Raw genomic sequence first — 23552 nt, forward strand, 5'->3', positions numbered from 1 at the left:
GTTTCCACTTGTGTTTCTTTGCCTCTTAACGTTTCTTCCTATCCAAAAGGTCCACTTTCCTCCTGTCTTCCCATCTGGATTGATTACCTCACCTGCTCAGAAGTTTGGAGATCGTTTCTTATTAAATCCATTCCACTCTGTCACGACCTTTTCTTTGCATTGCAGCATTATTTACTGGTTCTTTACTGCATTGTTTTGCATTCATTGACTTGTTGCCTTTAAATTGTCCAGTACTCCTCTGCTAGATTGTAAGCCCTTTCAGGGCAGAAACAGCTGCTGCTTCTCCCTGTCCCTCCCCTTTCCCTTACTTTGCCCCTCCTATGTTCCCCCTACCTCCACTTTAGCCCTCCACCTCTCCCTTTTTTCCTCCCACTTCTCTTCCTTTTGCTTGCTGGTCCCGTGTAGATTACTGCTACTTCTGTTTGCTAAGCTTATGTACCATTATTTATTCACATAACTTTTCATTAGAACAGGGTTTACAAACTCAAATGCCTCTAGGGGCTTCAGAGAGACAATGTAAAAGGGTAACTAGGGCCAGGTATGATACAGCTAAGAGTGCTGTGACTGCAGTAAACTGGGCAGTGCATGCTTCCTAGCAAAAGGGCAGCTCTTTTACTTACGTGCTCTGGCTGATCATTGCCATGCGTGAGTGTGGGCCAAGTGTTGTTAGATCTTCCTACTGTCAAGAGAAATCAGAAATCTTATTTTAAAATACTGGCAACAAGAGTTCAATTTAAAAACTAATACTTTGCAGATGAAACATAGCATGTCCTTGAGCTGGATTCAGTTTATTGGTTGCCTGTGACCTCTTGCCTTAGAATTATTCCCTATTAGCATTAGTGCTGTGGTGTGGAACAGGGTGAACTATATTTTAAGGGATATTATCTTAGATTAGAAGTGAAACCAGGCAACGGGGTTGTACTTGATCAGTACATCACAGATCAAAGGGTTTTCTTTAATTTTTTTTTTAAATTGCTTTACAAAGGTGCATTCGTTTCTGCTTTATAACAGTGAATCAGCTATACATATACATGTATCCCCATATCTCCTCCCTCTTGCGTCTCTCTCCCACCCTCCCTATCCCACCCCTCTAAGTAGTCACAAAGCACCAAGCTGGTAGAGGGTTAACCTAGGCGTACTAGGAAAACTGAATTTAGGCAATCGCGTTCCTTTGCAAATTGTTTTCTGCCGTATCTGTGGCAAGAGCCACAGGACTGTGTATAAAGGATTACGAATGTTTCTGTGCATCATTAACAGTTTCTGCAAGTTCTACTCTAGGAGTAGCTGTATGTCAATCTTGGATGAATTGATCCCTTTTCTTAGCTTGCCTGTCAGCTTTTACTGGTGACTCTTTGCACGTAGTGGAGACTCTATTCACTGTTTGTTCTGCATACTGGTGGGTAATGGCATGACTTCATCCATGAGCAGTCCACAGGACACTTGCTTAAAGGCTAAAGAAGCTATAGATTACGTGTACTGTGTGAGACCATTTTATCAGGTAGAATAGTTAACTTCAGGATCTTCAGTACGTGACAGTAGGATTGAGTTCTCAGTGGTGAGAAGGTGAAACTGGAATGGTTATACCGCAGGAGAATGCAGTGTGAACGATAATAAATGCTCTGATCTTTTGAGAGCAAAATATAGGGCTTTGGCTTTTGCTGTCTGCTTGAAGATTATTTTTGTCACCATAGGTGTAGGAGTTGGAAAATACAGGCATGTTAGGAGAAGATAAGGCTTTATTCCATTTTTCTGTCTTTTATAGCATCCAGTATCTGCACAGTTTCAGTCATCAAGCACCAAACAGGTAAGTTCTGGATCGTTTGGAGATTTCATTCAAATTTTTATCTCCATTCCCCAAATGAAAAGCCATTTAGCTTCACTGTTTCACAGTACATATTTCATGCACCTGCTTTTTGAACAGTTTAATAATGTAAAGTAGAATAAGTGAAAGTGAACGCACAGAGATCTTTTTGGATGTAGTATGTAAGAGTAGAGGTTGCAGGAATTTATGAATCCTCTTTTTCTGATGGTGATTATGCTGTGATAGAGGCAGTTGAATTTAAATGACGAACAGAGTTTAGAGGCATATCTATTGTTCTGACCAAAATATTCCAGGAAAGAAATATCATAGTGCACAAGTAACCTTTCATTTGTTCAGACATCTTACGAAACATACCCTTGTCAGTAGCTTAATATTGGAAATGTTTTCACATTGGGTATTGGGCTGTATTTGAGTTTTTTAACAGATGACTTTTCTTATATGCAGTAATTTGCAGTTTTATGAATCTTAGAAACTCTGCCATATTTGGTGTCTCAGATGCTACGTTTAAAATAAAGACAAAATATGTTATCTCAGTCTCTTAATGATCAGCATTTGTCCTCTTTCTGTTCTTGTTAGCAGTATGTGAAATAAACTGTCGCTTTCTTCTGTGCAGATTTTTTTTAACATCTTTTGAAGTGATAGGATTTGATGCTTTGATATGAGTGATGTAGATGTTCTCATGTATAAGTGTGTCACTTGCAATTATTAGTTCTTTAGTAAAAAGCTCCAGTATATTTATTTTGGCATTTGTAGATACAGTTTCTGGTAAGCTTGGAAGCTTGAATTATAACTTTCTTAGCTACTGTTTTTGATAAAGTGATTTACATGGTTTATATGAATCAAAGAAATGAAAAAAAGACTCACTGGCTGTGTTGTCTAGTATTTGGTAATTGATTAGTATGGTTTTGTAACACAAGTTTTGTTGTTTAGTTGGTAGAATTCAAAACTCTGTAATAGTGTTTTGTATTTAGCAGGTACCTAAGTGTGCAAGCTGCTCTCTGTGGCAAACAAAAACCAAGACTGTTGACTTCAAAGAGCTTACACTCTAAATATCTCTTGACCTAACCTATTTAAGGAGAAAATTAAAGTACTGTTTCATAGCCTTCTGAATTTGACTCCAAAGAAGTGTCTTTGACACGGAAATCTAATCTTAATGTCCCATTACTCATTTTAATTCTATTCCACCTAGCTCCATTGCTTGAATTGCCATAAGTTGCAAATAACCTGTGGACGAGCAAGGCCTCTCTTTAGTGGTTATTTATTTCGACACTGCTCACGTGACGCAAAGGCTTGCTGGCTTTATTCAGCAAACCTTGAGCATATTGAATTCTTCGACTCTTACTGTCCTTTGCCATGTTCTACCTTGTCCCTATCTTTCTGTTAATGAAGCACTCTCAAATCCACAGTAGTCTCATCAGAGCTAAGTGAGAAAAGAGAAGAAACTTTCTGCTCGGGCCATTTAGACCGTGTAAACTGTTCTTTTTCTGGTGGTGTCAGATTGTGAAGTCACAGTTTTTTGCTTGTTGTCTGATGATTCCTTTTTAATCCATTATCTCTTTCTACATTTCTCCCTTCCCTTGAATACCTATGGTTCAACATTTTTCACGCACCAGAAATTACATTTCAGTGTTCAAGCAGGTGATATGGTTTTGTGGAAAGAATGAGGACTTTGAAGTCAGATAGACCTGGGTTCAAATTTGAACTCTGCCAGTAACTGTTAGACCTTGGGCATGTTCCCTTACGTCTCAGGCTCACTTCCCACATCTGTCAAATGAGGATAGTAATACGTACATGGAGTTATGCTGAGAAAGGAATGATCAAAAGTAGGTAAAATATTTGGGATACTTTTGGACACATAGTTTACCCTCAGAAGATTTAGTCTCCTTCATACTTTTGAGTACTGTTTTTTGTTTTGTTTTGTTTTTTGGGGGGGTATGCGGGCCCCTCACTGTCGTGGCCTCTCCTGTTGCGGAGCACAGGCTCCGGACGCGCAGGCTCAGCGGCCATGGCTCACGGGCCCAGCCGCTCCGCGGCATGTGGGATCTTCCCTGACCGGGGCACGGACCCGTGTCCCCTGCAGCGGCAGGCGGACTCTCAACCATGGCGCCACCAGGGAAGCCCTTGAGTACTGTTTTGATTTCCCTTTTTGCATTGTCAATATCTGGTGTTATTTTGATATTCATTTATCTATAGTCATGTCTTTTCACATTTACTGTCATCAACAAATGCAAATCAACCCAATTAAATAAATAAATAAATAATTATTCATCCTCCCAGACATCAATACAGATTCTAAATAATGCTTAATCAGTACCCGATCACTTCCCAACTTGATTCACTGCTTCTTATCTTATCTTACAGTTGCATCTTTTAACTGTTCAGCTTTTGTTGGTATATTTTATTTATTATATCATGATGCTAAGTCCTGATTGGAAATATAATTTAAAATAAAAACTATATGAAGTTTTCACAAATGCTTCTCTAAAATCCAAAGACATTAAATATATTTGCTCTATTCCCCCTTTTTGTTATTTTGTCCTAAATATCAAAATTATAAAGCACATTTTAAAATAAATAAGCAGTCTCTGTACTACTATTCTTTATGAGCCCATTAAACTCTAAATGTTTATGGATTTTCTTCTTTTACTATTTGTTCCATTATTTTACTAGGGATTCAAGTTAGACTCACCAGGCGGTAATCGCCAGGAGCATACTTCTTAAATTTTTGAAGATTGGTGCCTCATTTTTTTTTTTTTTTCTAATCCTCTGGTACCTCCTCAGTTCTTCATGATTTTTCAAACATAATTGTAAGTGGTTTTGGTAATTTTTTTTGTTTTTAAAGCCAGTTCTGTTAATAGCAAGATACATGTCTCCCAGACCTGCTGACTTACATTTATTACAGATTTTCAGATGCTGCATATCTCTTTTTACTGTAACACAAACCTACTTACTTGCTTTCTTTTTTTTTTTTCCCCCTAACTTCAAAGTAGTATACTTCCGGTTATCATTATATGTAAACCTTCTCTATTAGCCATTTTTGGTCTGTTTCCACCCAGATTTATTCATATGTGGGTTTTTTTGTTCATTTTCTTTTGTTTGATAGAACTGATTCATTTTGCTTTTTAAACTTGACTTTTTATTTTCTGAGTGGCAAGATGCATCACATATAAATTGAGCTATTTCTAGTCCATGTATTTTTAACACAGAATTCTAAACTTTGTAAAGTTGCATTGGGAGGCTTTTTATTCTTTGTATGTGTTCTCTGTCAAGCAGATTTTTTTTTGCCCCTCAATTTTGATATCTTTGAGGATACCTCACCTTTTTTTTTCATATTCTACCTCTTGTCCAGTTCTCCTTACTGGTACCTGCCAGCTTTCTTTAGGGTGAGAACCATTTTTCTGATTCAACACCTGTTTCTTACTGCTGTGAGAGAGGCAGGTGATTCCCTGTCTCAATAATTTCACATTCTCAGCCAGTTCTTCCCTAGCAATGAAGGTTAGATGCGTATTGGTTTCTTCTCTGGGTATATTTCTGAGTCCTACGTTGTACTAATTATAATTTAACAACTTTGATGCATGTTGTATGGTAGAATTCTTACTGAGACAGTTTAAAGTCTATCTGAGAACCCAGCAGTTTAAATCTTGTGTCATCTAGCCAGGAGCAATGGTTCCCTTTAAGTTTAGAGGAGCTTTATTTCCTTAGTGTATTTAGTCAATCCATTGGAATATGTGGATGTATTCTATCCAGTACCCAGAGAACATAGCTGAGCTGACGTGCCCAAAGTCAAAACCACAGAATGGCTTGTATTTGAACTGCTTTGCTCTTGTTTTTGACAGTCCTGATGGCCTTTCAAATCATTCTGATTCCTTTTTTTCTTTTGCTTTGCTTTTAATTTCCAAGTATCTCCTTGGCACTCATAAGCATTTCTGGTTTTTTTCTTTTTTTTTCATTATTATCCTTTCTTCTCCCCTTTTCCCTCTGCTTTTTCTCTCACCTGTGTCTATAATTCATTTGTTAAGAGTTCATTTCATTAATAAATATTGGTAGGTTTCAACCAGTGGTCTAGGATAGTAATGCTTTGTTGTTCCTGTATAAATACATTCCTGTATAAACCAGTACAGCAGATATTATGTAGATTTAAAAAATTCTCTCGTCTCAAATTTATTGAAAAGCTGAGATTGGCAAAATATTTTTTACTTTCTAGTCTGATTATTTTCCACTGGCTTCCCCAAAGACACAGGAAACCTGGGTGGATTTTAGAGAGGCATTTGAGATACCTAGACTTCGAGAGCTACAACTTTTCCTATTTTTCTCCCTCTCAGCCTTCTTAATAGTTGACATTGAAGTAAATAGGTGAAGAGATTAAAGGAGTTTCTAGCCACATTTTTTTTTCTCTTTTGGAGTAGCATTGACCTTTTCTTTGCGTTCTGGTGGTATTTGTGGCAATAAAAGAATAAAACAGTCAGTTTATGGGAGTTAACAGCTGAAGCATTCATCAAACAAGCACCATTACCCTTTCCTTTTCTAACCTCCCAAAAGCCCCAGCCAGGAGCACCTGCTTAAACTCCTACCCACCCCACCCAAATAGCCCTCATGTAGGCCCACAGTGGCTAGAGTTAGGACCGTGGACTGTGAGTAACAAAAGAGTGGTTGTGAATGTATGTAGGAGACAACCCTTTAAAAATGACTGGGAGAGTTTTGCTAATTCATTGTCTGTGGGAGCAGCTTTAGATGAATAGAGGAAGATTGCAACATCATTATAATAGTCTCAATCTCTGGAAGCCAGGAATATCATGAAGCAGTTCCACAAAGATGAAAATTAGGTCCTAGAAAAGCAAAAAAAAAAAAGTTAAAAAGATAAGAACGAAAAGTAAACAATAAATAAGCAAACAGACTAAAACCTCTAACAATGAAAAAACAGATAAGAGACTGAACCAACAAAAATAAAACAAAAGGACAAAAAAAAGGAAAATAATTTTTTAAAAATTGGATGTGCTCATTAGATGTTATTCAGTAGTGACTTGATCCATGTTCTTATAAATATGACCATTCCTTAAAACTATTCCTATAGGTAATAACTATTTCTTAAAATATTTTTTCTTATTAACCTGGTAATACAGTTAATCAGCATCTTAAAACAACATTCTTTCTATTCTAAGATGCTTAATCTTTATTTTTATTACATCACTAAAATGAATGCTTACTTCATATTGTCTTCTTTCACAATTTCAGAGGACTTCAAGATATTCTTAAATAGTGTGAAGTGATAAGGCAGCTTGACTTTGGAGGATTTACTGCCAGTGGCTTTCTGATCAAAGCCATGCTGTCACATGTGAGGTAGATAAGTCTTTTTAGCAAACAATAAGTGTGTGAAGATGGCAGAAGTCCTCAAAACATCCATTTAATATTTTGGCTTTTCCAAGTTATATGCTAAATAAGAAGTCACACTTAAAAAAATTTTTTTAAATGATTCTATTACTTATATTGATGCCCTTCTTAAATCTTAAACACTCTTCTTGATTTCCAACATGTGCTGTATAATGTATTTCCAGAGATCAGAAGGGAGTTAAATTTTTTCCCAAAATCCTCTGCAAAGTTTAATTCTAACCATGGTTGATCTGTGTGTCAGCACATTATTCATTTACTTATTTGTTCAAAAAACATTTATTGATCTCCTACTCTATCCCAAGTACTGTTCTAGATGCTGAAGATACCACAGGAAAAGCTAAAGAGATAAAAGTTCCTACCTTCACTTGGTGCTTGTATCTGCTCATTTCGTGGTTTTCCTTCCATGGAGTTGCCTATCAGAAAATCTGTGTTTTATAACTCCATGCTAGCTTTGAAGATTAGTATATATTGGTCTCCCTTGTGTCCAAAGGTAAAGCCATTCATGGTTGTTTATGTACAGGTGTGCATTAGTCTGCGTGGGCAGCCATAACAAAATACCATAGACTGGGTGGCTTAAACCACAGAAACTTATTTCTCACAGCTCTGGAGGCTGGGAAATCCAAGATCAAGGTGCTGGCAAGGTAGGTTTTGTTCTGAGGCCTCTTCTTTTGGCCTGTAGATGGTCACTATCTTGCTGTGTGCTCACATGACCTCCTTGTGCTTGCTCAGGCAGAGAGAAGGAGAGAGAGAACAAGCTCTCTGGTGGCTCTTCTTTTTTTTTTTTTTTTTTTAATTAATTAATTTATTTTTGGCTGCGTTTGGTCTTCGTTGCTGCACGCAGGCTTCCTCTAGTTGTGGCGAGCGGGGGCTACTCTGTTGCAGTGCACAGTCTTCTCAGTGCAGTGACTTCTCTTGTTGTGGAGCATGGGCTCTAGGCCAGTGGGCTTCAGTAGTTGCAGCATGTGGGCTCAGTAGTTGTGGCTCGCGGATTCTAGGGCACAGGCTCAGTAATTGTGACGCATGGGCTTAGTTGCTCCGCAGCATGTGGGATCTTCCCAGACCAGGGCTCGAACCTGCGTCCCCTGCCTTGGCAGGCGGATTCTTAACCACTGCACCACCAGGGAAGCCTGGTGGCTCTTCTTTAAAGGCCATTAATCCCATCAGACCAGGGCCTCACCCTCATGTCCTCATCTGACTCTAATTAGTTCCCAAAAGCCCCATCTCCACATACTGTCACACTGTGGGGGTTAGGACTTCAACGTAGGAATTTTGAGGCAACACAAACATTTAGTCCATAACAATGAGTATTGCTGAAAATGTCAAAAGTTAGTTGTCGAAAAGCCTTTCCATAGACGGTGTATACAAAAAGAAAAATAAACAATGGTTCCTGACGGTAAGACTTCTTCTGTCTGGTCAGAGTTACTTCCAGGACTCTAGAGAGACAAATTATACCCCCATTTCTTGGATTATTCCTTATTCTTTGTAGTTGGCAGATTTATTTGTCTTATTTTATCAGTCATCTTTTTCAATAATAGTGTGTTTTCATGCTTCATGCTATCTGATTTCCTTTGTTACCTTTGTATTTCTCTGCTCTCATAACATCAAAATCTCTTAAAAGTTTTGTTCTCCAACAGCCTTCCTGATCATCATTCAGAAGCTGAAGTAGCCAGATCATCTTTGGGGATCCATAAGGAACATGACCCCCTTGGCTGCCTCCTTGGAGTACCCAAGGCAGTCATCCTAGATCCAGTCTCTTGTAGTCTAGCAACTATAGTGTTTCTCAAGTTGTAGCCTTTTGCTCACAGCTCTCTTCTGTGTCACTGATAACTTTCATCCTAATATTTCCCTCCTCAAGTTCTAAAACATCCCACTGTCCAACTTTTTCATCTGTGACATAATAGATTGCTCCTGTTTCTCGGTCTTTTTTTTTTTTTTAATTTTATTTATTTATTTATTTTTATTTTTTGGCTGCGTCAGGTCTTCATTGTGTGTTTCTCTGTTTTATGTCTTACTTTTCCTAACTTTACTTCCCCAGTGCTGAAAAGAATATAGTTACTTACTGAAATAAATACATATTTAATCTTATGTTGAGGTTATTTTCAGATTCTTTTCCCATATATTTCAAACTATTAAATGTACTCTAAAACCAAGATTAGGAATAAGTACTAGCTTACAAAGCCACGTGGACATCTTTCTTTCTTTTTTTAATTTGTATCTCTCTCAACCCATGGTGTTTTCCTACTATTCTATTTTCTCTTCTTTTCTTTGAGTTTACTGGCTTTCATCTATTTCCCAGGGTTTCAGGCTAAGAGATCAATTACAGAAAATGGGCTTTGGATTTGAGCTTATACATATTATGAAACATAATGGTGTTGAGGGACTGACTAGAGGGAAATGAAGAAAGGTGATGAAAAGATATTTTTGTTTTTCTTTTTTCTTCTCCTTAGCGTTGCCGTCCACTCTCTGCCAGTGACACGGAAATGAAAAACCTTGTGGGCTCAGCACGGGAGAAGGTGCCGGGGAAGTTAGGTGGTTCTGTGCTTGGTCTGTCAATGGAGGAGGTAAAGATAACTCTATTTCAGGCCTTTACGGGTTAACATAGGCTTCAGTGAAAATTAGTGAGTGATTCGTAATATTCATGACCAACTCATATCTTATACTGAACGTGGGAGAAATAGCTTCTCAAAAAAACAGCATCTTAAATGGAATTAATTTCTTCCTTCATGCTTCTTTTGTATTCTCGGTTCATAACTCTCTTCCTCTGTCCTATTACCACATGGATTACAGTTTTGAAAATAGGTACTCATTTTATTTTCTCTTCCTCCATGTAGATCAAAGTTTTACGGAGGGTGAAGGAAGAGAATGATCGGAGAGGTGGATTTATTCGCATATTCCCTACGTCAGAGACATGGGAAATATATGGGTGAGGTGACTACCTTTTTTTTAAATCTGTACTTCAGGTCAAGAGAATTGGATCAATTGTGACACAGTATCATCACTGCTCTCCACATGGTGCCTTTCTTACATTTTTTTGTTTATTTATTTATGACAGTATGAATATTACCCAACCCTGCATTCTTCCTCCCTTTTTACTAGTTCCCTTCCTCCTTCCTAACTGCCCCCTAACCCAGGGTTAGACACTGTCCTAAATTTTGTGGTTATCATTACCTTGATTTGAAAAAAAAAAATTGGTTTATCATCTATATGTGTGCTTAAACAATAAATTACTTATTTATTTATTTTTTTTGGTGGTACGTGGGCCTCTCACTGTTGTGGCCTCTCCCGTTGCAGAGCGCAGGCTCCTGATGCGCAGGCTCAGCGGCCATGGCCCACGGGCCCAGCCGCTCTGCGGCACGTGGGATCTTCCTGGACCAGGGCACGAACCCGTGTCCCCTGCATTGGCAGGCGGACTCTCAACCACTGCGCCACCAGGGAAGCCCTAAATTACTTATTTTTAATCATCTTTGAGATCAAGTTTACACGCAGCAGCATCCATTTTAAGTTTGATGATGAATTTTGACAAATACAGATGTCAGTTTAATCACCACAATTAAGATATAGAACATTCCATTACCTCCAGATGTCCTCTCATGCCCCTTCACTGTTGAGTCCCCCCATTACTGTGAGCCTCAAACATCTACTGACTTGCTTTATATCACTATAGTTTTTCTAGAATTTTATATAAATAGAATCATACATTATATATTTTTTGATGTCTGGATTCTTTTGTTTGGCATAATGTTTTTGAGAATTATCCGTGTTGTTGTGTGAAACAGTAGTAGTTCATTCCTGACTATTGTTACGTACTATTTCATTGTATGAATATAGCACAATTTGTTTATCCATTCACCTGTGTGGAATATTTGGATTGTGTCCAGTTTTGGGCTGTTCTGAAGAAAGCTGCTGTTATGAACATTTATGTACAAGTCTCTGTGTGGATATATGATTTTATTTTTCTTGGATAAATACCTAGGGGTGGAATAGGTGGGTCGTATGAAAAGGGATAAGAGATAGAACCATTTTACATTTTGCCAATGATGAATGAGAGTTCCATTTGCTTTCCATCCTTGTCAACACTTGGTATTGTCAGGCTTTTTAATTTTAGGCATTCTAGTGTGTGTGTAGTGTTTCTCTGTAGTTTTAATTTACTGTTCTCTGATTAATAATGATATTGAGCATTCATGTGCTATGGGCCATTTGTGTATCTTCTTTTTTCCATTTTAAATTTTAAGATTTTTATCTTTTTATTATTGTGTTATAAAAGGCTCTTGATACAAGTCCTTTCCCAGAAATTTATATTATAAATATTTTCTCAAAGTCTGTGGCTAGCTTTTTCTTTTTTATAACAGTGGTTTTCAAAGAACAGAAGTTTTAAATTTCAATGAAGTCCAATTGGCCAATTTTTTTTTAAGGTTTATGCATTTCGTGTTTTCTAAGAAAACTTAGAAAAGAAATCTTTACCAATGCCAACTTCACAAAGCTTTTTCTCTTTTGTTTTCTTCTAGAAGTTTTGTAATTTTGGCTTTTATATTTAGGTCTATGATATGTATTGATTTAATTTTTATGTGTGGTGAGGTAAGGGTTGACTTCCATTTCCTTCCATATGGATGTCCATTTGCTCCAGCACCACTTTTTGAAATTATGTTATTGAATTTAACTTGGCATCTTTGTTGAAAGTTAACTGAAATATATATGTATGTATATTTCTAGACTTTATTCAGTTTCACTGATCTACGTGTTTGTCTTAATATCTGTAGCGTTACACTAAGTCTTGAAATTAGGTAGTGTTGTAAGTCTTCCAATTTTGTTCTTTTTCAGAAGTATTTTGACTATTTTGTGTCCTTTGTATTTCCAAAGAAATTTTAAAATTTCTTTGTCAATTTCTACACAAAAGTCTGCTGACTTTGGATGGGCATTGCATTGAACATATAGATTAATTTTGGGTGAGTGGATATTTCAGTAACGTTGAATTTTCCAATCCATGAGCATGATGTATCTCTCCATTTATTTAGGTCTTCTTTGATTTCTCTTAGCAACATTTTATAGTAGTTTCCAGTGTAAAGATCTTGAACACGTTAAACTTATCACTTAGTATTTCATGCTTTTGGATGATATTGTAAATGTTATTTTTAACAGCTTTATTGAGTGATAATTGACATACAGTAAGTTGCATGCATTCAAATTGTACAATTTGATAAATTTTCACATATGTATATATCTATGAAACTACCACCACAATCAACACAATGAACATATGCATCACTACCAAAAGTTTCTTTGTTCTCCTCCGTAATTCCTCTCTCCTGCCCCTCCTTTTCCCTTCCCTGCCTATTCCTGTCCCCAGGCAGCTACTGATCTGCTTTCTGTCAATAAAGAGGAATTTGCATTTCCTAGAATTTCATAAACAGAATTCTGTTGGTTGTTCTCTTATTTGCTTTTCTTTTTTACCTGGCAAGATTATTTTTTGATTCATACATGTTACAGTATGTATCAATGGTTTAATTTCTTTTTATTGTCAAGTAGTAGTCTGTTATAGGCATATATCAGAATTTGTCTATCCTTTCATCTGTCGACTAATATTTAGGTTGTTCCCAGTTTTTTGTTATTGTAAAGAAAGACTCTATGAACATCTGTATAGAAATTTTTGTTGGAACATGTGCTTTCATTCCTCTTGGGAAAATACTTACTTGTGGAATGACTGGATCATATCATTGTATGTGTGTAACTTTTTAAGAAACTGCCATATGGTTTACCATTTTACATTCCTATCATAAATGTATGAGAGTTCCAGTTCCTCCATATCCTCACGGACAGTTGGTATGGTCAGTTTAATTTTAGCTCCTCTAGGAGATGTGTAGTGATATCTCATTATGGTTTAATTTGTATTTTCCTAATGATTAATGATGTTGAGCATGTCTTCATATGCTTGTTTGCTGTTTGGTGATCAAATATTTTGCCCATTTTTTAAATGAGATTATTTGTTTTCTTAGGTTGTGAGAGTTCTTTATATTTTCTGGATATAATTCTTTCATCAGATGTGGGCTTTGCAAAGATTTTGTCCCCCAGTATGTTACTTGTCTTTTCATCCTTTAAACAGTGTCTTTTGAAGAGGAGACATTTTTAATTTTGATTAAGTCCAATTTGTCCTTTTTTTCTTTTAATTACTGTGCTTTAGTATCTAAGAAATCTTTGCCTATCCCAAGTTTTCTTCTATTTTTTTAATAGAAATGTTGTAGTTTTAAGTTTTACATTTAAGTCTGATCCATTTTGAATTAATTTTTGTGTATGGTATAAGATATGGATCACAGTTCTTTTTTTCTTCCAGATGGATATCCAGTAGTTTTAGCATCATTTTTTGAAAAGACTACCCTCTCTCCATTGAGTTGTCTTTCACTTTTGTGGAAAACTGTGTGGGTCTATTTCTTTATTTTTTATTCTTTCCCATTGATCTTTTTGTTTTTGTGCCAATACAGTGCCACACTGTCTTGATTACTGTAGCTTTATAAAAAATCTTGTTCTAACTTTGTTCTTTTTCCAGGTTTGTTTTGGCTATTCTAGGTCATTTGCCTTTCCATTTGGATTTTAGAATTAGTTTGTCAGTTTCTACAAGAAAGCCTGCTTGGGATTTTCATTGGGATTGTATTGACTCTCTAGATCAGTTTGAAGAGAATTGACATCTTAACAATATTGAGTCTTCCAACTCATGAACAAGGTATATCTGTCCATTTATTCAGGTCATCTTTAATTTCTCTCAGCCAGTGTTTTGTAGTGTTCAATGTACAGGTCTTTTACATTTTTTTGTCAGATTTCTTCCTAAGTATTTAATATGTTTTGATGCTATTGTAAATGATTTTTAAAAAATATTTATTTATTTATTTGGTTGCACCAGGTCTTAGTTGTGGCACGCATGTGGGATCTAGTTCTGCAGCCAGGGATCGAACCCAGGCCCCCTGCATTGGGAGCATGGAGTCTTAACCACTGTGCCACCAGGGAAGTCCCTGTAAATGATTTTGTTTTGTTAATTTCAGTTTCTGATTGTTTGCTGCTAGTACATAGAAGTACAAATGATTTTTCCATATTGATCATGTTCCTATAATCTTGCTAAACTCACTTATCAGTTATTGAAAGCTTTTGGAGATTCCATTGGATCTTCTACCTAGTTGAAAATGTCTGTGAATAAAGACAGTTTTCCTTCTTCATCTCCAATCTGGATGTGTTTTATTTCTTTACTCTTGTGTGATTACACTGGCAAGAACCTCCAGCACAGTGTTGAATAGGACCGGTGAGAGCAGACATCCCAGTCTGGCTCCTGCCTAGGGTAAGCAATTAGTCTTTTGTCATTAAGTATGATGTTAGTTTTAGGTTTTTCATAGATGCCCTTTATCAGATTGAGGGAGTTCCCTTTTATTTCTCTTTTGCTAAGAGTTTTGATCAGAAATGGATGTTGGATTTTGTCAATTGCGTTTCTGCATCACTCGACATAATCATATAGTTTTTCTTTTTTGGTTTGCTAATATAGTGAATTACATTGATTTTTGAACGTTAAACCCAACATTTCATTCCTGAAATAAACTCTACTTGGTCATGATACGGTATCTTTTTTATATATTGTTGAATTTGATTTGCTGAAATTGTATTTGGATTTTTATATCTATGTTCATAAGAGATACTGATCTGTAGTTTTCTTATGACGTCTGTGGTTTTAGTATGAGGATAAGATATATAAGATATTTCAGTCTTTGGTTTCTGGCCTCACAGAATGAGTTGGAAAGTGTTCTCACATCTTCAGTTTTCTGGAAGAATTTATGGAGAATTGGTATTATTTATTTCTTGAATGTTTGATAAAATTCACTAGTGGAGCCATCTGGACCAGGAGTTCAGTTTCAATTTTTTTAACAGACATAGGACTGTTCAGGTTATCTATTTCTACTTGAATGAGCTTTGGTAGTTGGTGTCTTTTAAGGCATCTGTCCATTTCATATGTGTTGTATTTATAAGCATAAAATTGTTCATAATATTCACTTATCCTTTTAATATCTATAGAATCAGTGATGTTACTTTTCTCATTTCTGATATTGGTAATTTGATTCTTCTCTCTTTTTATCCTATTCAGTCTGGCTAGAGGTTTATCAATTTTATTGATCTTCTAAGACACCCAGTTTTTAGTTTCATTGTTTTCTTTTCTATTTCTGGTACATTGACTTCCCCTCTAATATTTATTATTTCCTCTTTTTAGCTTACTGTGGGCTTCATTTGCTCTATATTTTTCCCCTAGTTTCTTTAGGTAGAAGCTGATGTCATTGATTTGAGACCTTTCTTCTTTTCTATATGTGTTTTAAGAGCTATAAATTTCCTACTAAGGAAAATTGATCGTTGTATTTTCGTTTTTATTCTATCTTTGGCCTGTGGGTTATTTATAAGTGTGTCATTTAGTTTTCAAATATTCGGGAGTTTTTCTAGAGGTTTTTCTTTCAGTGATTTCCAGTTTACTTCTGTTGTACTGAGAACATACTTCGTGTAAGTTGAATATTTTAAAATTTACTGAGACTTGTTTTATGGTTCAGAATTTGATTTATCCTGGTACAATGTAACATGTACATTGAAATATATATATCCTGCTATTGTTGGCTGGTGTGTTCTATAAATGTCCATTAGGTCAAGGGATTCGACAGTTTTGTTCAGATATTCTCTATTTTTAGTAATTTTATAATTATCAAGAGTCTGGTGTTGAAATCTCCCATTGTAGTTGTGACCTTGTCAGTTTCTCCTTTTGGTTCTGTCAGTTTTGCTTTTTATGGATTTTGGAACTCTGTTATTAGGTACATCTGCATTAGATTTGTTATGTCTTCTTCATAAATTGACTTCTTTATTGCTATGAAATGTCCCTGTTTATCCTGGATAATGTTCTTTGTCCAGAAGTCTATTTATCTGCTATAATATACCCACTCTAGCTTCCTTTGTTTTTTTTTTTAAGTTTAAGGTGTATAGTATAATGATTTGACTTACATCATGAAATGATTATCACAATAAGTTTAGTGAACATCCATCAGTTCATAGAGATACAAAGTTAAATAAATAGAAAAAAGCTAAAAGAAAAACTAAAGAACTCTTAACTTTCATATATAACATACAGAAATGTTACTTCTGTTTATCATGTTGTACATTACATCCCTGGTACTTATTTATAACTGGAAGCTTGTATCTTTTGACTGACTTCATCCAGTTCCTTCTCCCCTCACCCCTATCCACTCCAGCTTTCTTATGGCTAGTGTTTGCATGCTGTATCTTTTTTCATTGTTTTACTTTTAATCTATCTTGTGTCTTTATAGTTAAAGTAGATTTCTGTCAAAGAAGGAGGTCCTGCCATCTGTTGGCAACATGGATGAACCTTCAGGGATAATGCTAAGTGCAATAAACCAGACAGAGAAAAACAAATGTTGTATGATTTCACTCATATGTGGAATCTTTTTTTAAAAAAGAAAGTAGGGCTTCCCTGGTGGCGCAGTGGTTGAGAGCCCGCCTGCTGATGCAGGGGACATGGGTTCGGGCCCCGGTTCCGGGAAGATCCCACATGCCGCAGAGCGGCTGGGCCCGTGAGCCATGGCCGCTGAGCCTGCGTGTCCGGAGCCTGTGCTCCGCAACGGGAGAAGCCACAAGAGTGGGAGGCCCGCATACCGCAAAAAAAAGAAAGAAAGAAAGAAAGTAGAACTCATAGAAACAAAGAGTAGAATGGTGGTTGCCATGGGCTGGGGCAGGGGAAATGGGAGCTATGGGTCACAGGGTACAAACTTTCAGTTTTAAGATGAATAAATTATGGGGATTTAATGTACAGCATGGTGATATGGTTGAGTTTAGATATGCCAAATTACTATTTGTTTTCCATTTGTCTAATGTGTCCTTTGTTCCCTTTTTATTTTCCCCTGCCGGCTTTCGATTAACTCATTTCTCTTGCCTCTTTGGTTTGCTTTTTTTAAAGTGTGGTTGCTCTAGGGTGACAATATGCATCTTTTACTTACCACAGTGCACCTTAAAATAATGTTACCCTATTTCAGGTATAATTTAGAAATTTTACGACCAGTATAATTTGATTTCCCCCTCCTGTCCTTTGGGCTATTATTGTCCTGCATTTTATTTCTATATGTTATAAATCCCATAGTACATTGGTTATTTTTGCGTTGAACAGCTTAAGGAAATTTAAGTATGAGGAAAAGTCTCATAATTACACATTTACTACTATTTCCTCTGTTCTTCCTTCTTTTATGTTGATCAGTTTTTTATCTGGCCTCATTTTCTTCCATCTGGAAAACTTCTTTTAGGATTTATTGTAGTACAATCAATTCTCTCAACTGTTGCTTGTCTGAAAAAGTCTTTCTTATATCGATACTTTCAATTTTTGAAAGGTTTTTTTCAGTGGTTGTAGAGTTCTGGGTTGGCACTTTTCTCCCAACACTTTAAAAGTGTTTTGTTATATTTTGACTTGCATTTTTCTCATGAAAAGTGTGCAGTAATTCTTACCTTTGTTCTTCTGTGCATAATGTGTCTCTTTTTCTCTGCCTGCTTTTTAAAATTTTTTTAACATCTTCATTGGAGTACAGTTGCTTTACATTGTTATGTTAGTTTCTGCTGTATAACAAAGTGAATCAGCTATACATATATCCCCACATCTCCTCCCTCTTGTGTCTCCCTCCCACCCTCCCTATCCCACCCCTCTAGGTGGTCACAAAACACTGATCTGATCTCCCTGTGCTATGCAGCTGCTTCCCACTAGCTATCTGTTTTACATTTGGTAGTGTATATATGTCCATGCCACTCTCTCACTTCTTCCCAGCTTATCCTTCCTTCTCCCCGTGTCCTCAAGTCAATTCTCTACGTGCATCTTTATTCCTGTCCTGCCCCTAGGTTCTTCAGAACCACTTTTTTTTTTTTTTTTAGATTCCATATATACAGTATTATACAGTATATACAGTATATACAGTTAGTATACCGTATTTGTTTTTCTCTTTCTAACTTACTTCACTCTGTATGACAGACTCTAGGTCCATGCACCTCCCTACAAATAACTCAATTTCGTTTCTTTTTACGTATCAGCCTGCTTTTAAGATTATTTCTTTATGACTGATTTTCAATAGTGTGATTATGATGTATGTCTTGGTATCACTTTCTTCTTGTTTCTTCTGCTTGGGATTTGTTGAGCTTCTTGGTCTGTGGGCTTACAGTTTTCATCAAATTTGGAAAACTTTTGGCCATTATTTCTTCAAATTTTTTTCCCATTTCCCTCCTCTCCTTTTGGTACTCTGGTTACATGCTAAATTGGTTGATGTTGTACTATAAGTCTGGCTCTGTTCATTTTTTTATACTCTTTTTCTTTCTTCGTTTTGGATGGTTTTCTGTTTCTCTGTGTTTGTCAGTTTAGTCATCTTTTTGTCTGCAGTGTTAAAATCTTCTATTAATTCTATCCAATTAAATGTTCATGTCAGATATTTTACTTTTCATCTTTATAACTCCCATCTGTTTCTCTTTATATCCTCTTTTTCTCTTTTTTTACAATTATTTTCATGATTTCCTTTAGATTCTTGTGCATATATTATGTTTATAGTAGCTGTTTTAAAATCTGGTTCTATTATCTCTATAGTTTCTAAGTCTGTTTCTATTGACTGGTTTTCCTCTTGTTAATGAGTTATATTTTTCCTGTTTCTTCACATGTACAGTGATTTTTTTTTAATTAGATGTTTTAATTGGACATTGTAAATGTTGTATTGTTGTGTTTGGATTTTATTGCTTCTTTAAAGCCCATCGAAAGTTTTTTTTGTGGCCGTACACTTAAGTTACTTGTAGATCAGCTTAATCTTTTTCAGCCTCATTTAAAAGCATTTGTATGGTTTGTTTAGAATAGCTTTTTGTTTAGGTATAGGATAGTTCCACTACTGAAGACTCTTTTGGGGTGTCTATTAAATGACCCCCATATTCAATGAGATCTCTCCATTCTGGCTGGTGGGAACTCAATCAATTGGCAGCCCTGTGTGAACTCTGGAAAGTATTCAGCTTACACTTTCTCCTTAATGTTCTTTATCCTGACAGTTGCTCCTTGCAGAGCCTTGTGGACTTTCACCGTATGCCTGAGTAGATCTGTATTTACCCAAAGACTCAAAGGGTCCCTTGTGATGACTTTTTTGATTTCTTCTTATGCGTAGCTTCTTCCTCTCCAGGACATAGCTTTGAAAATTTTAGCACTTCCTAGAACTTTGATCTCTGTCTTCTCAACACAGAGACTCTTGGGTTCTACTTGAATTCCTTCTCTTTCTGCACTGCCTGGAATTGCATCTAGGTGGGAAGGTGGAGCAATCAGAGGGCTTCCTTTATTTATTTTCCCCTTTCAGTTATCACAGTCCTGCACTGCCAGTTGTTTCATGTCTGGAAACAGTTGTTTCATATATTTTGTGCACTTTTCTAGCTGTTTATGGTGAAAGGGCAGGTCCTATAGCAGTTATCATATCATATGTAGAAACAGAATTCTGTTGATAAGTTTGTATTGCTTTTGAACTTTTTCTCAAAAACAGTATGTATTCTTCCTTTTTCATTCAGTATTATATTACTAAGGTTCATTTTGTTACATGTAGCTAGAATTCATTCTTTTTCAGTTTATTTTATTCTTCTGTGTGTTTATACTGCTGTTAAATTTCCCATTCTCTTGTTGATGGTATTTGACTTCTTTCTGGTCTTCTGCTGTTAAAGACTGCTGTGCTCTAAATATGCTTATATGTGTCTCCTAGGTATATATCTAGGGATGGAATATATCTAGGGCCCTAAGATATGTGAATGTTCAACTTTAAAATATAATGCTAAAAAGAAAAAGGTAATGCTAAATTGTTTTCCAAAGTGACTATATAAATTTATACTCCTGTTAGCAGTGCCTAGGAGATCCCGTTGATCAATATCTTCTCTAACATGTGGTACTGTCAACTTCTTAATTTTTGTCAAAATACTGAGTGTAATATGATATCTTATTTTGGTCTTGATTTGCATTTCTCTGATTACTAGTAAGATTGTACTTCATTATAGGGAACACATTTTTCTTCCTCTGGTGACTGGCTTCTGGTTGGGACATTAGTGGTTCTAAGTAGAGCCAAAACTTAGAGGAATAAAAGAAAGAACTGGTTCTTGTTTGTTTTGTTTTGAAAACCCAGCTGTTCATAGAGAAATCTTTTTATCTTGCAAAATATTCTATCCATGTAGTTTAGTTACACCTTATAAAGACCCAGGAATTCAACAAAAAGATATTGCTTGGCTTTTCAAAATTAGACTTTTATCTTTTGATACGTTTTTGAAGAGGTTGAATATTTGCAATTACTAGACAACATATCTTTTAATTAATGAAAGTGGAATCCTCTTAAGTTTTCAAGAGGCAGGACCCTAATTTGAGTACCTTTTTCTAAGGAACCAATCACAGATAATGTTGGGGTTTCTTAGGGAGTCCAGTAATGATACCTTCCTTTCCTGGTTTGGTTTTGAACCAGTTGAGATGACAAAGACTAAGATAGATTCAGGCCAAAATATCACTTTCCATACTCCACATTGATAAAGTCTAGGTTGGGAGACTTGATTATATCTATCTGCAAGTTAATGCACTTTCTGTTGACCCTCAGAATTGGACAGATTTACATACCCATTTTTAGGCAAGGTTGGTCTGAGCTGTGCATCAGGAATACCTGACCCTGTAGGAGCACCAGAGGATATGTGCTTCCTAAGGAGAGATTATCTCCCCAGAGAAAGAAGGGAGAAGCTTATTGAATTTTTCCTAAATTACCAACCTGGTAAATCACTCCACCTCTCCCGGGACCTTTGAGAAAAGTGGAAGAGAACACCAAGACTTTTAAACTAACTGAGTTATTTTCATGTAGTGTGGGAAAGATGTAGTTATCTGCTAACAAATATGTCTTTTTAATTAATATATATTTATTGAATATCAACAAGTAACTAGCACTATGCTTGGTGCTTTGGAGTAACAAATATTAGATGGGGTCCCGGTCCTTTGAGAGTTAACAGTACTGATGATGGAGAAATTACTTATACATGTAATAAAAATAGCTCATATTTGTATAGCTCTTTGTAATTATGATGTACTTTATACACATCATTGTTATTCCCATTGTAATGATAAGGAAAATAAGCCTCAGTAAAGTAATGTGACTTATCCATGATCACACAGTGGGACTTGATTCAGGTATTTTAACTCCAGATCCTGCTTTGCCGCGCTGCATCCTGCTGCTTTCCGAGAAGAGAAATTTACTCTATGAGGCAGCGTTTGACAAGTCCCTTAGGCATACAGTGAAGGCAGAGGTAGAAGGCCGGGACGAGGGCGCCTCTGTAGACTTGGAGCAGTCATATCAGGGAAGGCTTCATGCAGTACAGTGGACTTGAGCTGCTTCTTGAAGGGTGGATTATGGATAAGTAGAGAGGGTGTGAGGAGAAGGTGTCCAGACAGAGGCAAAAGGACCAGTGGGAGGTGTGGTGTGAGAGGGTTATAAGGGGACTTGTCTGACTGTACTTTAGGACCCATGTTGAGTCTCTGTGTGGAGAAAGGGTGAAGGAATTGATGGTATAGATGACCCAACTTTTGAAATCTTGTAAGAGAAAGTATATGCCTCCTGCAGTTGGCATCAAGGAGCCATTGAACGCTTTTGAGAAATAAGATGATTGAAACAATCTGTCAACATTTTCATGCCCTTTATGCACCTCCCATTCCCAGCTTCATTTGACCTCTTTTCTAGCTCTAAGTGATTTTTGGTGGTGGTTTTATTTTTGTCTTTCAGTTTTATTCTCTGAATTTAGTATATCAGCTTTTATTAGTCCAAGAATTCCTGACTTTTCTTTCTTTTTATTTTCTAATTTAAGTCCTCTTTATTCTTTTCATTTTATTGTATTTTCTGCTATTCTAGTATTTTATAATATGATTTGAGCAACTATCTCCTCCTTTGTCACCTTAGAGACTATATATTTTTAGAAACAGTATATAAATAACCTGTCACTTTTGTGCTTGATTCATGTTTTTATTTCTGTATTTTCCCCTTCAACTAAGCTTTAAGAAATAACCAGTTCTTCTCTTTGTCTTTCAGGTCCTACCTTGAACACAAAACCTCCATGAACTATATGCTGGCGACACGTCTCTTCCAGGACAGGTGGAGATTTGCTAATCTTATAAATTTAGTAGGACTAGGTCACAGAATTAAGAGAAAGTACATGCAAAAGAAGGAAAGAGGCCTTATTAAAGTCTTCAGTAATATCTGATAGAAAGAGCCTTACGGAAAACACAATATAAAACCTCATTTTTTCAGAATCCGTTAACTCTCAGCACTTTGTAATATTTCCAGATGCTACAAAATTAAACCATAAAGATCTTTAAGCAATCTTAACACATACCCTAAAACTTGTCCTTCTTAAAGGAAGGACTTTACTCAGTGCCTTTTTACTTTCAGACGCAATTTTAACAGACATGATTATCTGTTTTTCTAGACTAGACGAGATTAGAAGGATCAGATTAGAAAAGGTGGAGGGGTGGTAATTCACAAAATAAATACAGTGACAGTTGTAAGAAATGACAACTGATAACCTCAATACAAGGGAAAATAGGGGAGAAATGATGGAAAGCAGACATTGGAATTCAACTAGCACAGCAGTCAGGGACTGCTTAGTCCCACATACTTTTGTTGCCCCTGAGACATAACTGCATTACAGTACAGTTCAGTAATTGACTAACAAGGAACCTTAGTTATTTTTAAAAATCTGCATTATTTTCAAGGTATGTGTGCTTTTTTTGTGGGATTCTTAAAAATAGATACCCAGATTCCAGCCATTTCTTGTAATTTCATTATCCACTATCAGGATCTATATGGGATTTCCAGTTTCTCTCTGTAAATTTGTGGTTATTACCATTGAGTAATTACACTGTGTAGCTTCTAACGAAAGAGATCTTGAGATTTACTTGGAAGACATAGAAGCTCAATTCTTTATATATAACCTGGTCCCAGTGCCCCACCCCCTACCTCCTCCCTGGAAAATTTTACAAGGCTTCTTTATCTTTACTTTTCAGACATTATACCGAGGTGTGTTCTGGCGTGTTACTTTTCATTATTTTGCTTTTGCGGTGGATGAATCCTTTCAGTCTGGAGATTTAAGTCTATTAACTGTGGGAAATATTCCCCTTATCCTGTCTTTCCTCTCCTTGTGGAACTTCTGTTAGATGAAATTTGGATCTTTTGCTCTATCCTCTGTATTTCTTTACCTTTTTCTCATACTTTTGATCTCATTGTCTCTTAGCGTTAAATTCTTGGAGATTTCTTGAATT

At 36.3% G+C, this 23552-nt stretch overlaps 1 protein-coding gene across 6 annotated transcripts in view; it reads left to right on the top strand.

Annotated features, from left to right (window-relative positions):
- The window catches only part of TTLL5 (tubulin tyrosine ligase like 5), a 317335-nt gene that overhangs the window by 76655 nt on the left and 217128 nt on the right, over positions 1-23552 (top strand). For 3 of the 6 annotated variants that reach the window (XM_032622067.1, XM_032622068.1, XM_032622073.1), the window contains exons 16-19: positions 1763-1804; positions 9658-9771; positions 10042-10133; positions 22324-22386. In XM_032622067.1, coding sequence (XP_032477958.1) covers positions 1763-1804; positions 9658-9771; positions 10042-10133; positions 22324-22386 — 311 coding nt within the window. The remainder of the gene's footprint in view (positions 1-1762; positions 1805-9657; positions 9772-10041; positions 10134-22323; positions 22387-23552) is intronic. The other 3 variants (XM_032622071.1, XM_032622072.1, XM_032622070.1) reach the window with 1 other exon arrangement.

This window comes from Phocoena sinus, chromosome 2 (assembly GCF_008692025.1).
Source record: "Phocoena sinus isolate mPhoSin1 chromosome 2, mPhoSin1.pri, whole genome shotgun sequence".
In the NCBI taxonomy this organism is placed as follows: domain Eukaryota; kingdom Metazoa; phylum Chordata; class Mammalia; order Artiodactyla; family Phocoenidae; genus Phocoena; species Phocoena sinus.